The sequence below is a fragment of the Macaca mulatta genome, chromosome 20, assembly GCF_049350105.2.
Source record: "Macaca mulatta isolate MMU2019108-1 chromosome 20, T2T-MMU8v2.0, whole genome shotgun sequence".
In the NCBI taxonomy this organism is placed as follows: Eukaryota; Metazoa; Chordata; class Mammalia; order Primates; family Cercopithecidae; genus Macaca; species Macaca mulatta.
In genome coordinates, this window is record NC_133425.1 from 24,471,607 (window position 1) to 24,487,591 (window position 15,985).

Sequence of the window (15,985 nt, forward strand, 5' to 3'; positions counted from 1 at the left end):
TGGCTGTTAACATGGCTCTAGGCAGGAGCTTGGGATGGTTCTGGAGCAAGTGGGCTCAAGGAGCAGTCTTCACCGAGGAGGCTGAGCTTCTGCCTCCAAGGCCCAAAGGAGGGGAGTGGGCAGCATGGGGGACTTCCACTACAGTCCTGAGCTCCCCGTCCAAGCCTGCCCCTCACACCGAGACCTCTGTTGCCTCTGGCTGGGGTCAACAGTATGTTTCAGCAGGAACACATTGAGCTGTCACTATGATCGCTCGGGCCACCCCCATCTCTGCCTGGCCTCCCGACTGGCCTTCGCACATCCAGTCTTCCCCATTCTCCAGCCACTGGCAGGGTAGGCAACTCGGATCAAGCCAATCCTCTGCTTGGAATCCTTCAGTGACCTTCCCACACTCAGGATGAAGTCTGCAATCCTTTGCATTCCTTGTTTGTTTGTTTTTGGAAAGGGTCTCTCTCTGTTGCCCAGGCTGGAATGCAGGGTGCGACCATGGCGCAACGCAGCCTCGAACTCCTAGGCTCAGGTGATCCTCCCACCTCAGTCTCCTGGGTAGCTGGGACTACAGGTACACACCACCATGCCTGGCAATTTTGTTGTTGTTGTACTTTGTGGAGAGGGCATTTTGCCATATTGCCCAGGCTTGTCTCCAACTCCTGGGCTAATGTGATCCACCTGCCTTGGCCTCCCAAAGTGCTGGGATTACAGGTGTGAGCCCCCAAATATGGCCTTTTTTTTCTTTTTTCTGTTTACAGACAGGGTCTTGCACTTTGTCACCCAGGCTGGAGAGCATTGGTATGATCATGGCTCACTGGAGCTTTCAACTCCTGCCTCAGCCTCTTGAGTAGCTGGAACTACAGGCATTTGGCCACCATACCTGGCTAATTTTAATTTTTTTTTTTTGTAGATGGGGTCTTACTATGTTGCCCTGGCTGGTCTCAAACTCCTGGCTTCAAGCAATCTGCCCACCTCAATGTCTCAAAGTGCTGGGATTAAGGCGTGAGCCACTGTGCCCAGCCAGCTGAGAGATTTTAAATGTTCTCACCACAAAAAATAAATAATGGAGGTGATGGATATGTTAATTAGCTTGATTTAACCATTCTGCAATGTATACATATACAAAAACATGTCATATACCATAACTTTTATCAATTTAAAAAAACAGTGCAGTGCAAATACAATTTACAGATGTGCATAGAAACTGAATTCAGGCCAGGTGCAGTGGCTCACATCTGTAATCCCAGCACTTCAGGAGGCCAAGGTGAATAGATCACCTGAGGTCAGGAGTTCAAGACCAGCCTGGCCAACATATCAAAACCTCATCTCCACTAAAAATACAAAAATTAGCTGGGCATGGTGGGTGCCTGTAGTCCCAGCTACTTGGGAGGCTGAGGCAGGAGAATGGCTTCAACTTGGGAGGCGGGGGTAGCAGTGAGCCGAGATCATGCCACTGCACTCCAGCCTGGGCAACAGATCAAGATTCCATCTTAAACAAATAGAATGACAATTAAAAACCCCAAATTTAAATACAAGTAGAAAGAGTGAAAATAGAACCCTGTTGTTTTTTGTTAGGTTTGGGGGAGGTTCTTTCTTGTATCAAATATCCCCCTCCCCACATGTCATTTGTGATGATGTTTCATGTGTGAAGCACAGACCCTAAGGTGACCCTCAATAATCCCTACTTCCTGGGAAGTGGATCCTTCCCCAGTCCAGCCTCAAGATAAGACCCCAGCCCTGGCTGCTGCCTTGACCGCAGCGGATGAAAACCCTGGACAGAGGACCCAGAGAAGCTGTGCCTGGAGTCCTGACCCACAGGGGCTATGAGAAAATGAACGTGCTGTTGTAAGCTGCTAAGTATGTGGCTATCTGTCATGCTGCACTGGATAACTGACACGAGGGGCACGGTGTGTGAACGCATGTGTGGATGTAAAGGAGGGGTTGGCTGGAGAGGGTGTGGGAGGAAGACAGTTGCCTGCACAGCTGTGTGGGGTCTACACAGCCATGTACCTCCTTTGGAGGGAATCAGGTAGAAGTCATTTGGTTGCCAGTAAGAGAAACAAACCCAAAGAGGAACGCTTGTGCCAAAAACAATCAAGCACTTTATCGTGAGCACTCAAAGGCAAGAAATGCAGAACGGCTTCAGGGACACGAACCGGGAGCTGGGAGGGTTTTAAAAACCAAGCCCTGCACTCTTTCCCTCTAATCTTTTGTCTCTGCCTCTCCGCGTATCTGCTGACTTCTCCCCCTGCAGGCAGGTTCTCTCTACTACACAGAATCCACGGTGGTGGCAGGAGGGCACCCACAGCTCCGTGCCGGGAGACAGGGGTCCTGCCTGCTGGGGAAGAGACTCAGGGCCCACGCCTGTGCGAACCCATGTGGGACAGGGTGGGGATGGCCACGTGTGCAGCCTGCTGTGGGCAGTGGGGAAACTAAAGGAGTCCTTGACTTGCTCCCCCACTCCCTTAGCTGGCAGCTCAAGTGGTCTTGGTCACTTCTTGCCTTTGGCAGCACCAGACACTGTGGCTTCGCCACACCAGCACATCTCCTCTCTAGCTCCACCGATGAGATACGAGAGAAGTGCAAGCCCTTGGCTGAGAAGCATCCCTATGAGTGAGGTGCTTGCTGCCCAGTCTGATGCAAAACCCTGAGACTGTGGGTCCCAGAGGCCAGAGGCGCCGGAATATGGTGGGGAAATGGTGGGAGGAGACCTCAGGGAGAAACCAAGAGAGTTTGTCTTAAGACCTTCAAATAAGAGCACTTGCAGGACTCACTGGGCTTGGGAGAGCACTGAGAACTGCAGCCCCAACAGAGGAATGGGAGTCGCTCCACGGAGCTCCCAGAGAACCAGGGCCATCACAACGGTCCAGGATGGGGTCACTCCTACGGCATCTGAATTTTTTTTTAGAAGAGATGGTGCAGCTGGGGGAGCAGGGACAGGAAGTCTGAGCGCAAGGGCCTCTTCCTATAAGAAACTACTGGGTAGAGAAGGGAAGGAAACAATCTGAAGGGCAGATGGCCAGCGCCCTTCTGGACGGCCAGAAATGGCCAGTATGGGTTCCGATTCTCTACCTCTCTGACGGTGGGCAGGCTGGAAACAGTGTACCGTGTGCAGCGCCAACGCAGCACAATGCCCCCAGCAGAAGGAATCCCAGGTCACAGGAATGGCAAAGAAAGAGGATCCAGGTGCCTCTCCTGGCCCTGCTGGTGGGATGCTGAGCCATGTACCTCCCACTAGATAGTTCTGTTTGGTCCTTTTTTTTTTTTTTTTTTTTTTTTGAGACAGAGTCTCACTTTATTGCCCAGGCTGGAGTGCACTGACGTGATCTTGGCTCACTGTAGCCTCTGTCTCCCAGGTTCAAATGATTCTCCTGTCTCAGCTTCCTAAGTAGCTGGAGTTACTGGCGCCCGCCACAGTGCCAAGTTAATTTTTTGTATCTTTAGTAGAGATGGGATTTCACTGTGTTGACCAGGCTGGTCTCGAACTCCTGACATCAAGCGATCCTCCCGCCTCGGCCTCCCAAAGGGTGGTCTTTACCTTTGACACATACAGAGAGTCAAATGATTTTCATTGTTTTGAAGTTTGCAGCTGTCAGGGTAGGAAGATTGCTGCAAACAATAGGAGAGTAAAAACTGAATGAGGCTCTTAAAACAATGAGGTCGGGTTTCCTGTATTTCAGAATCAGCAATGATGAACACATGCTACATTCTGGGCAGGATGTCAGCACGGATGTTCCTCGTCCCCAGGTGCCAACAGCATCTCCTTGACAAGCGCCTACGTCCCTGCTTCCTCTGGAGGACAAGTTCAGGCATCATGATGGGAGCATCTCCGAGGCTCCATGGAGACACCTGACCGTGGACAGCCAGGCTCCTGGAGAAGGTGCTCAACATGGAGAATCGGCCTATACAAAGGCTTCACTTTCTCTGCAGGGTTTGTTCTGTGGCTAACGGAGGGGACAGAAAATTAACAACACACGGGTGGCACAGGGGAAGAGTGAGCCCTAAGCCGATGAACATTCAAGATATGGGGGCAAATGGGCTTACAGGAGCATATTTTCAAGGTAATTAATGTAGGGAGTACTTTGAAGGCATAGGAAACTGAGTAAAGATGAAAATGTGGGCTGCGCATGGTGGCTCACACCTGTAATCCCAGCACTTTCAGAGGCTGAAGTGGGAGGACTGCTTGAGGCCAGAACTGAAGACCAGCCTGGGCAACACAGCAAGATCCCTGTCTCTAGAAAAGATTATTTAAAAATTAGTTGGGTGTACTGCCATGCACCTGTAGTCTCAGCTACTCGGGAAGCTGAGTTGGGAGGATGGTTTGAGCCCGGGAGTTTGGAGGCTGCGGTGAGTTATGACTGTGCCACTGCACTCCAGCCTGGGCCATGGAGTGAGATCTGTTTCAAAAAAACAAGGGAAATGTGATTGCCCTTTTTAAATCAGGCTTATGTCAGTTTGTAGTGGAAAGAGGTCCAGTGTCTTCTAAACAGGGACTTAGACACTGACACACTTAGCAAACTTGATCAATAGAAGGCTCAGGGCAGCCAACTCTGGCAGCATGTCCTGCTCTGTTCCCGAGAGAAAACGGCCTTATCTGGGTCACAGGGAAGGAAGGTGCTATCATGAGACGAGCTGTCCAGAGCCTCAGTCTCACTTTGTTCCAATTCCCCATCAGCTCTCCCCTAGTATTTCAATCCTGGCAGAGACGGAATAATTTTCACGCCTTGGATAGGGCATGAAAGCACCAGCCATTGGAAGAGGGGCTCTCCATGGCAATTTACAGCTGCTGACGAATGCACCGACCCAGTGTGGCTGAGCTCCTGTAAGCTGCTCCGGGAGTCTGAGTATCTCTAGATGGAAAGAAAGGGATGCCAGCACTGGGAGGACCAAGGGTGCAGCCTCGACCAGAACCTGCACCGAGGGATGGCCAGTCTAGGAGGTCTCTGGGGCACCTGGTGGCCTTTTTCACTGCTGTGACCTTGCTCTCTGTTTCTTCAAACTCCTACAGCTACAATTAGACCCTCTCCCTCAACATGTCCCAGCCACAGTTCTATCTGGGGGAGTGGCAACACGTACACACTCATGCACACACACACGCACGCTACAATGTGTCTCCAAGAATCATGAAGTTTTCATATAAACCACAGAATATATTTAATTCAAATTAAACATGAAACTAGAATAATGTTCGGTCCTTATCAAGTAGCAATTACATTGTTTAAAAAAAAAAAAAAGAACAGTACATTTCCGTCTACATTCCGGCAATCCAACGAGGCGGCACGGGTCACATCCAGTTTGACGAGGTGACAGAGCCAGCAGTCACCATCCAAGGGCATGGTTCTGAGGGGACTGGGGAGACACAGACGATATATGACACAAAATGACTCTGCAGCAAGTCTGAAGGACAGCAGCCGCCCTCCTAATACATAAGAATGAAAGTCCAGGTAGCAGAGAGCAGGCCACTCGCATAAAGAGCGCATTGTATTAAATAGATAGTTAACGCACTGCTTCTTACTCATTCCAAGTTGCTGTAGGTGCTGCCCGCGTTAACAGCAGGGGCAAAAGCTTCCTATGCACGTTTCAGCAGGAACGCTCTCTCCACTCCAGGTATTTCTTTGTTTTGGATTTTTTTGGCATTATTTCCTTCCCATGTGAAGAAAGCCAACTTCTTCAAGACACAGGTCATTCAGCTTCCGTGGCGGCCTCCAGGTGCTCCTAGGGCCGTGCAGAAGGCCAGGTCCCGCACAGTGAGGCCCTCCTTTGTCCTCCACTGAAAGCTTTTCACTGTTCTGTCTGCAGAGGAAGAGGTTTGCCTGCCCCTGCTCCATGTGCCAGGGTGGAAGCGGCGGAGGGCTGGGGAGGGCTTTCTTCACAGGGCCGTGCTTTCGGTATCATTGTCTATATCCAGCAGGATGCGGCCAGGCACGTCTTTGCTGGCTGAGTCTGAGTGCATTTCAGGAAAGATGCTGCGATGTGGTTCTGAAACCCTGGAATTGGAGTCTGGACAAAAACACGAGGAGACACGGTATCAATGAGGGGTAACCCCCGAGAGGTCACCTGAGGGTGCTTTGAGAAGAGAGGCTGGGAAGTTTCGGGGTCAGCCCATGCACAGAGTCCCTTGCGAGAGGCCTCATCAGCTCTTAGAAGCCAAGTGATGCCTTTGTGACCCCAGAGGGCAGCTGAGTGGCACAGCCTCGCCTCTGGGCTCTGAGGTTGCTTGCTATGAGCCCGGGGCAGCCCTTGGAGATGCAGCTTTCAAAGGATTTGCTTGCTTTGATGGAAGAAAGGAAGCCTCCTCCTTCCCAAGGCCTCTAATGCATGAGATGAACCTCCTGATGGCCCCTGGGCTGCCCTGGGAGGAGGCCTCTCCTCGAGACTGCGGGGTTTTCCTCCTGTGACTAACACTAGGACCTCACCTTCAGCACTAGCAACATTTGGGCCTGAATTATTTGCTGTGGTTGTCCTGGGCATTGTAGGTGTCACCCAACAGATGCCAGTGACATGCAGCCTCCTCCCCCAGTGTGACAACCAAAAATGTCTCCTGTGCATCACAGATCACTGGGGAAGTTTAAACTGTCTCCAGAAGCTGCCAAGTGTCCCCTGGGGAATCACAATCACTGCTGACTGACATCACTGAGGCAGACTAAGTCTCCTGCAAATATTAACTTCCCCTTCTCCGTCTAATACACCTTGAATGCCATTTTCATGTCTTACTATGTTGGCTGAAATTCCTTCAGCAAGGTGGCAAACATACGGTCCTCATGCTGTTGTCCCCCTCTCCTATGCTCTTCCCAGAGGCCAGTGGGTCTCAGATTCATTTATGCATGAACAAACATTTACTGAGCACCTCCCAGGCGCCAGGCACCGTTCTACCTGCTGAGGACGCAACACTGCACAACACAGGCACAGCCTCAACGAAGCCCAAGGTCAAAGTGGGCGAACCAAGGGGATCTTAATTAAAACAAAAGGGCTGGCTTCTCTAGTAGATGTGGGTTCTGGCAAATTATGAGAGCCTCATGAGGTATTTTAGGGCTGGTGTAAGAGAGAAGAGAGATATTTTGTAGTTTTGCTTTGCTGGGTTAGAGGTAGCTGTGGCAGGCAGCAGCGAGGGAGTGGGAGGAGGAGGTGGTTTGCTGGGACGTCTCACATTGAGGCTCGAGAGCTGCTTCTCGCCCACTTGCTGTGGTGCAAAATGACATCCTGCCTGTCCTTGCCGGGAGCTAGTTTTGAACGTATTTCTGTTCGACCTGCTCCTGTCTGCGCAGGCACAGCTTGAAAACGCTGGTGCACTCTGGGGAAGCTCACTGCTTCGAGACTTGTTCCAGCTCTACCCTTCCACCTTCCTGTCCCTACAGTCTGAGCTGTAAGATCTATTTACTCCCTGGGACATCCTTTCTCTCACAGTGACTCCTCGGTTGTCCCTCAAGGTTTCCTACACACCACAACTCAGAGAAATTTCTAGATTTATGGAGGTGCCAAGGTGTCAGAGTTCAGGTGCCGAATGTCATTTCAGACAATTCAGGCCTTGTGATAACTATAAAACCAATGACACTGTGCAGAATTGCACCACCCTATGGTGCGGTCAAAGGTGGTCTGTATGCACAGAATAGGGGCTGTCTTGGATTTGTCCTAAGCAGAACAGAAGTCAACGAAGGCGGGGACTGTGTCTGTCTTGTTCACAGTGTATCCTCAGTACCTAAAACAGTGACCGGCAAATAGCAGATGTTCAATAAATTTTGTAGCTGCACACTTGGATGGTTGGATGGATGAATGAAGAGTCATCTAGAGCAACCATCTTTCCAATCCTCCGTTCTTACATCTTCAGGCAAAGAAGTAGCTGTGACTTGAAGATGATACCGGTATAAGAAAATCACTGCAAATGCAATCCTTTCCCCCATTATCTTGGCCCCTAAAAACAGAAGGGGCTACCAGCCTGTGTCTCTTCTCAGCCCAGAGTTTACCAGAAACTACGGAACAGACATGACCTGGCGGGGGACGCATGATGCAAAGGCACTGTGCATACGGATGAGATTTCTACTTGTTAATATCTGTGTTCACATGCAAGTTAACGCCTATCAGCCACGAAGCCCTTCCACAGCTGCTCTCTTTTTCTTATACATCACATGTATATAATTTTTAGATTTATGCCTTTCTAAATTTTTCTATTTATGATCCACACACATTATTTACTCAAGGGGAAAAACGTGTTCTGGGGCTACATTTTTTTCCAGCTACAAGGAAATCCCTTCCTCTGCCTCCCACCGGCCCCATCTGGTTTCCCCAGTCCCTCTCTATTCCTACATGAATCATCCCTGAAAGAAACAATGACTTTGTTTACACACAAGAAGTAGAAAGAATTATAGCAACTTGTACAGAACTAGTTTTCAGAAAGAGACTTCATCACAGTAGCTAACGTTAAAAAAAAAAAAAAATTTTTTTTTTGAGATAGGGTCTCACTCTGTTGCCCAGGCTGGAGTGTAGTCGTGTAATCTCAGCTCACTGCAGCCTCCACCTCCCAGGCTCAAGCGATCCTCCCACCTCAGCCTCCCGAGTAGCTAGGACTACAAGCATATGCCACCATGCCTGGCTAATTTTTTGTATTTTTGGTAGAGACAGGGTTTCGCCATGTTGACTGGGCTGGTCTTGAACTCTTGGCCTCAAGCGATCCTCCCACCTCGGCTTCCCAAAGTGCTGGGATTACCAGCATGAGCCACCATGCCCAGCCTCGGTAGCTGACATTACTATAGAGCACTTACAACCGAGAGTGTACTATACACCCACACTTTATTACATCGTCTCACTGAACTGACTAATCCTAAGGCAGCAGAAATAAGAGAGGGAGACTCAGAGGCTCTATTCCTTGCTCAAGGTGACACAGCCAGGGTGGACCAAAGAGGATCAAAGCCAGATCAGTTGCACTCTGGCTCTTCACATTACATTTTCCCTCCTCCCCAGAGGAGTGTGTAAATCCTTGGGTGAGGGTCCTCAAAGACGTTATCTGAGATCTTGTCTCAGTCTTAAACACTCTGGTTTGTTGTAAAAAGGAGAAAATGGTTATTTCAGAAAGACACCTGTAAGGACCTGGTTTGCCCGAAACACCTCTAAATCTTTCTGGCTATGAACTCGTATATAAACTGCACCCCAAGAAGGGCTGGTTTCTGAGCATACGCTTGGAGCTAAGTTCATACAAGAGATATTGTTCTTAAAAAAACAAAATAGGCTGGGCATGGTGGGATGATGGTGTGAGCCCAGAAGTTCGAGACCAGTCCAGGCAACACGAGACTCCGTTTCTATGAGAAAAATACAAAAATCAGCCGGGTGTGGTGGCGCATGCCTCTAGTCCCACCTTCCAGCTACTTCGGAGGATCACTTGAGCCCAGGAGGTCAAGGCTGCAGTGGGCTATAATCACACTGCTGCACTCTAGCCTGGGCAACAGAGCAAGACCCTATCTCTTTAAAAAAAAAAAAAAAAAAGAGAGAAACACGGGATGACCTCCAGTAACCAGCCTCAGCCCAAAGGCAGAACTTGATATAGTTCATCACAGATTTGGGGCTCTGACAAATGTAACCAAGTTCCTTCCTGAACTGAGTATCTTATCCAGGAAACAGAAGTGGACATTTAACAGCTGGAAGTGGAATGTTATCAGTAAGCGTATGGTTCTAGAAGATTTACTTATTACTTCCACAATTTTGAATATGTGCTTTCGGTTGTGAACCCACCCTTCAAGAAGTCCAAGGTGATTCTGATAGCCACTTTGACAAGTAACAGATCCAAATATGCCCTTGAAAGTAAGTGGTGCAGGCACAATTACAGGGCGAATAAACTCCCTCCCCCTCTCCACCACCCATCCCTCTTCTCAGACCTAGGGTATCAGGCAATGCCTTCCTTTACCAGTTAACGGTTTGAGTCTTAAACACTCTGGTTGATTGTTGTAAAAAAGAGATAAAGGTTATTTTAGAAAGACACCTGTAAGAACCTGGTTTTCTTTTAACACCTCTAAACTTCTCTGGCCATGAATTTATATATTATTTGCATTCCAAGAAGGGCTGGTCTTTGAGCATACTGCTTGGAGCTAAGTTTCTATAACAAGTATTATATTTCAAAATAAAAAAAAAGCAAATAACCAAACAAAAAAAGAAACCTTTTATTGGAGGTCTCTTTTCTGTTTTGTTTTTGTTTTTAAATAAAATATCTACTGTATGAACTTAGTTCCAAGCAATATCCTCAAAGACCGGCCCTTGGAAGGCAGAGAATATATAAATTCACAACCAAAGAGGTTTAGGGTGCTTTTAAAAAGCAGATTCTGGCTGGGTGTAGTGGCTCATGCCTGTAATCCCAGGACTTTGGAGGCTGAGCTACTCGGGAGGCTGAGGCAGGAGAATCGCTTGAACCTGGGAGGTGGAGGTTGCAGTGAGCTGAGATCGTATCACTGAATTCCAGTCTGAGCGACAGAGTAAGACTAAACAAACAAACAAACAAACAAACAAAAGCAGGTTCTAACAGGTGTCTTTCTAAAATAACCTTTTTCTCCTTTTTACAATATAATACCTGTCATATAAACTTAGCTCCAACCAGAATGTTTAAGACCCAAACCATTATTTCCTCAGATAATGTCTTCACTTACAGGATCCACACCCAAGGATATACACAACTCTTTTGGGAAAGAGGGAAAATGTTAGGGTGATTAAGAATGATGGAGCCAGGCGCGGTGGCTCATGCCTGTAATCCCAGCACCTTGGGAGGCAGAAGTGAATGGATCACTTGAGGCCATGAGTCGAGACCAGCCTGGCCAATATGGCGAAACCCCGTCTCTACTAAAAATACAAAAATCAGCCAGGTGTTGCCACACCTACCTATAATCCCAGCTATTTGGGAGGCTGAGGCAAGAGAACTGCTTAAATCAGAGAGGCAGGGGTTGCAGTGTGCCAAGATTGCACCACTGCACTCCAGAGTAGGCGACAGAGCAAGACTGTCTCAAAAAATACATAAAATAAATAAACAGAAGAACCACAGTCCAACCAATCTGGCTTTGATCCTCTTTAGTCTAAGTAGAATTGTGTAATTTTATCAGGAGCTGATGACTTCTCGTCAGTTTTCCAGGGCTACGAGCGACTTTGAGTCAACTATTCAGGAGTGATTCTGTTCAAGTCTCACTGGATGTTATCTTGACACAATTCTGATTATCTACTTATTAAAAATCAACTGCAAGTAGAAATAGAGGCCACTTAAATATCCAACTAAGAGTAATAATACATCTGGTTGATGAAACATTATGTAGTCACTGAAAAACATGGTTCTAGGCCGGGCACAGTGGCTCACGCCTGTAATCCCAGCACTTTGGAAGGCTGAGGTGGGTGAATCACGAGGTCAAGAGATCGAGACCATCCTGGCTAACATGGTGAAACCCCGTCTCTATTAAAAATACAAAAATTAGCCGGGCGTTGTGGCGGGCGCCTGTAGTCCCAGTTACTCGGGAGGCTGAGATAGGAGACTGGCGTGTACCCAGGAGGCGGAGCTTGCAGTGAGCCGAGTTCGAGCCACTGCACTCCAGCCTGGGTGACAGAGCAAGACTCCAACTCAAAACAAAAAACAAACAAAAAAACCATGGTTCTAAAAATTACATTATGAGAACGAGCATATGATGTAAAGTAAAATAAAAGGATTCAAATCTGTCTATGTCAAATAATTACGCTCATGTACCTCCTTTTTAGAAAAACTAAAAGAAAAAAAGGGGCAGGCGTGGTGGCTCACACCTGTAATGCCAGCACTTTGGGAGGACGAGGTGGGCGGATCATGAGGTTAGGAGATGGAGACCATCTTGGCTAACATGGTGAAACCCTGTCTCTACTAAAAATACAAAAAAACTAGCTGGGCGTGGTGGCGGGTGCCAGTAGTCCCAGCTACTCGGGAGGCTGAGGCAGGAGAATGGTGTGAACCCGGGAGGCAGAGCTTGCAGCGAGACGAGATTGCACCACTGCACTCCAGCCCAGGGAACAGAGGGAGACTCTGTATCAAAAAAATAATAATAATAAAAAGAAGTAGAATATCAATGGCAGACTTTTTCAATTGTGTAGCTACAGTTGATTTCTTCTTATTTCCATTTCTCAAGAGTTTTAATATCCATGCTTATTTTTATTTATCTGAGACAGTCTCACTCTGTCACCCAGGCTGGAGTGCAGTGGTGTGATCTCAGCTCACTGCGACCTCCACCTCCCAGGTTCAAGCAGTTCTCCTGCCTTGGCCTCCCGAGTAACTGGGATTACAGGCACCCACCACGACGCCCAGCTAACTTTTTGTATTTTTAGTAAAGAAAAGGTTTCTCCATGTTGGCCAGGCTGGTCTTGAACTCCTGACCTCAAGTGATCCACCCACCTCCTCCCAAAGTGATGGGATTACAAACGTGAGCCACCACGCCCTGGCTCATGCTTATTTTTAAAAAGGCATTACTTCCATGACATAAGAAGGGTGAGAGTTTAAAAAGCAAACACTATGAAATTAGCCAGCAAAGTGTCTAGGCTTATGGCTACTATGTGAGTGATATGGTCTATCTGTGGTACAGTGGACTAACGCCTCACAGTCTCAGGCTCACTAAATTATACGAATGTACTTGTTAACTCCTTCTGCAGAGCATTGTCTTTTTAACCCATGAAAGAACTGAGATCCAAAAAAACAAGTGATGCATCAGAATCAAAATATGGATACCTGGGTCCCACCCCCAGTCTCCTCTGTTTGGGTCCTAGAAGGCCGGATCCGGGTGAGTTTTTAAAACCCTGACATGTGAATCTAACATAGAAATCTGATTAAAACTATTTTCTTCTGGATAAAAATGATAAATAGCAGGCCAGGCACAGTGGCTCACGCCTACAATCCCAGCACTTTGGGAGGTTGAGGTAGCTGGTCACCTAAGGTCAGGAGTTCGAGACCAGCCTGGCCAACATGGTGAAGCCCCATCTCTACTAAAAATAAAAAAAATAGCCAGATGTGGTGGCAGGAGCCTATAATCCCAGGTACTCAGGAGGCTGAGGCAGGAGAAGCTCTTTAACCTGGGAGGCGGAGCTTGCAGTGAGCCGAGATCGCGCCATTGCACCCCAGCCTGGGCGACAGAGCGAGACTCCATCTCAAAAAAAAAAAAAAAAAAAAAAAAAAAAAAAAAGATAAATAGCTAGCCTTCATTTAGATCCACTGTATATTAAGAACTGTAACTGGCTATCAGAATAACCTTGGACTTTCTCTTATTTGATCTTCAACGATTTAGACAGATGTCACCACTTTACAGATAGCCAGGTTGTGCCTGGCCTATGTTATACCAAGAGCTAAAATTCTAATTCAATCAGGTCCGACTCCATGATGTGTGTTCTTTCTACTATACCTCGTTTGCCTAATATGGAAAAGAACAGAAATTAAAGAAGTAACGAGGCCAGCCCTGTGACCGACCACCTATTCCACATCTGGGCACACACTTAGTATTCCGAATGATTGCAGCAAGCATCAACAAAGCCAGGCCTTCAGTGCATGCACTATTAGTAGGGACGCAAGCAGGCAGGGTTAGGGTGGCCGGTTAGTAACAGGCGTGAGTGCACAAATATGATCATCAAATAGCAAAAATGCAATGGCCAATCAGGTGCCTTTTCCTTACCATTAAATATTCCAATCTCAGTTCTTACTGAATATGGCAGGTCATACATCTAAATTATTTAATAAAACGTTTAAATTAGAATACTCTTTGCTAAAATCTATTACTTCAAAAGTAGCAAGATGTAAACTCTTTTCAATGGGAATTAAAACTCTTACTGCTCTCTAGAGTCACAATTAACAGGAGACTCAAAATGATGCCAGAATCCCGGCATCCTCCAGTGCTGGTGCTGAGCTGTGAGAAGCTGGCTGCCAAACCTGCTTGGCAACAATAATCTCCCCCAAGAGTTTATATTAATCCCATGAGCCTTAACCCAACTCTTTAAAACTCTAACTTAATCCAATTCTAAAGGAATAACCTGTTTTCAGGAATTTGTCCATCTAAAGTTTTCTAAGTGAAAACATTATGTTATAATAAAGGACCATCCTGTCCAAGGAAGTTATATTTTTTTCCTCCTTGAAAAACCTAACGGCTATATCCAAGAATGGTTAATAGCAGTATGATCAACACTAGCAGATTCAAAAATTCTAAATGTTGGCCTTCTGTGTACTTTCAATGGCAGGCCAGGGGATTTTAAGATAGTACAGGTTAATTCTGTAATATAAAGATAACTGTGATGACCTGGAATTTCTTGAGTTAGGAGAATTCATAGCATAGATTGGTTTTTAAATAGCTAATATCTTAGGGAAATATACTTTTAATGTAAAATTTCACTTATCTAATAATTACAGCAGCACATTACAGTGTTGTAGCAGATCAATAAAGTAAACTTCTGGTAACAATGGTATTAAAGAATAGGCATACTTCTGGTTTGGAATCTTTCATTTAAAAAGAAGGAAATATCTGAGAATAATATTTTGGTGTGTCACAAGCATGAAACTGTGGAATCGCGCCTGGGCCTCCTCCCTGTTTTGAAGGCTACGCTCTGGTTTTCCACTTCCGGTTCCTACAGAAAGTTTTACTCAGACCTAAGCTGTGAGCACTCCGGCTAAGGGCCCCACAGTAGGCGTAAGGCTCAGGTCAGCTGACTAAAGCAGCTGTACACATAATGAGGGCCTTATGCTGTCCACATGTAGACCCGGCGGCAGACTTGGATGAGCTCACAGTGCCTTTTAAAAAGTTCATATGGTTTAATAAAGCAAAATGGAAGCATGCTAGAATGCAAAGGAATTTAAAAGAATTCTGTGTAGGGTATTTGGGGGAAGATTTTTTTAATTTTTTGGCCTTGAGAATTTAAAATATCAAATTAAGAAGCTCCATGCAGTTAACTTGCACTTAAGATACAAAAATTTAAAATTAAAGCTCAAGACACAAAGGACACAATTTCCTCCCGTGCTGACGGCGCCCGGGTCCTCTTTGGTTGGATGCTGGTGAGCCCATCAGTGACAGGTAGGTCACACGGGGAAGAGTAGACTGCTGGTAAGAGGCTCACCAAAAAGACAAAAGATATTCCTTTTTTTTTTTTTTAAAAGAGACAGGGTCTCACTCTGTCATGCAGACTGGAATGCAGCCAGCAGTGACACAATCACTACCACTGCAGTCTCGAACTCCTGGGCTCAAGCAATCCTCCTGCCTCAGCCACTCAAAGTACTGGGACTATAGGCACCAGCCACTGTGCCTGGCCCCTAAGAAAGAAGATACTCTTCAAGAGCAGCTTAAAATCAGGCTCTTGATCTACTGACATCTACTCCTTGAATTTGAAGCACTGCAGCTCAAAGTGCTTCTGATAAAAATAAAGAAAAGTCTATATGCTACAGAGGGATGGCCCATTGGCTGTCAGGGCACAGGGTCTAAAGGTTGCCCCTGAGCACACAGTCAAAAGCACATATGCAAAACATGGCTACGCAGGAGCGTGTGGAGCTGTGGGGCAAGCTGCTCGGGCCGTTACAGACCTTAGTCCTGGACACCTTCCCCACCTGTGAGGGCACCAGGAAGGGCATCTATTGGGAAACAAACAAACAAACCAACATGGCTGTGTTGTTTTCAAAGTAAAAGCTCTGATGTCATCAGAAAAAAAGTTATTAACCATTTTTAACATGTGCAAATTATGTATTAAATTCCTGAAAAAAGTTATTAAAAGATATTGTTAGAATCAGTTAACCGTCACCCTTTGGATTAATGGAAACCTTCGGCACATTTTTAGCTGCAAAGTCACTCAATATGGTTGGAAAGCCCAGAGGTATACTTCAGCTTCTTTTCCAAAAGTGCCTCCACTTAGAACAATTTAAACTGGGCTGCTGTAAGAAATTATTTGAGGCCCCTAATTACCATTTTTTAAAACACAGTAGAAAACCCCATATCCATCCTTAAATAAAATAATAAATTAGAGCATTTGGGATGGATACATTTTTGAAATCTTA

At 46.7% G+C, this 15,985-nt stretch overlaps 2 protein-coding genes across 21 annotated transcripts in view; one reads left to right on the plus strand and one right to left on the minus strand.

Annotated features, from left to right (window-relative positions):
* The window catches only part of SLC5A11 (solute carrier family 5 member 11), a 91,345-nt gene extending 86,172 nt beyond the window's left edge, over window positions 1–5,173 (plus strand). For all 3 annotated transcript variants that reach the window (XM_015125824.3, XM_077986605.1, XM_077986603.1), the window contains one exon: window positions 3,672–5,173. In XM_015125824.3, coding sequence (XP_014981310.3) covers window positions 3,672–3,673 — 2 coding nt within the window. In that variant the 3' untranslated portion in view covers window positions 3,674–5,173. The remainder of the gene's footprint in view (window positions 1–3,671) is intronic.
* ARHGAP17 (Rho GTPase activating protein 17) overlaps window positions 5,121–15,985 on the minus strand; it is a 97,396-nt gene continuing 86,531 nt past the window's right edge. For 6 of the 18 annotated variants that reach the window (XM_028841050.2, XM_015125821.3, XM_077986589.1 and 3 more), the window contains one exon: window positions 5,121–5,991. In XM_028841050.2, coding sequence (XP_028696883.1) covers window positions 5,861–5,991 — 131 coding nt within the window. In that variant the 3' untranslated portion in view covers window positions 5,121–5,860. Of the gene's footprint in view, window positions 7,835–13,628; window positions 13,678–15,517; window positions 15,566–15,985 lie in introns of all 18 variants that reach the window. The other 12 variants (XM_077986592.1, XM_077986586.1, XM_077986593.1 and 9 more) reach the window with 5 other exon arrangements.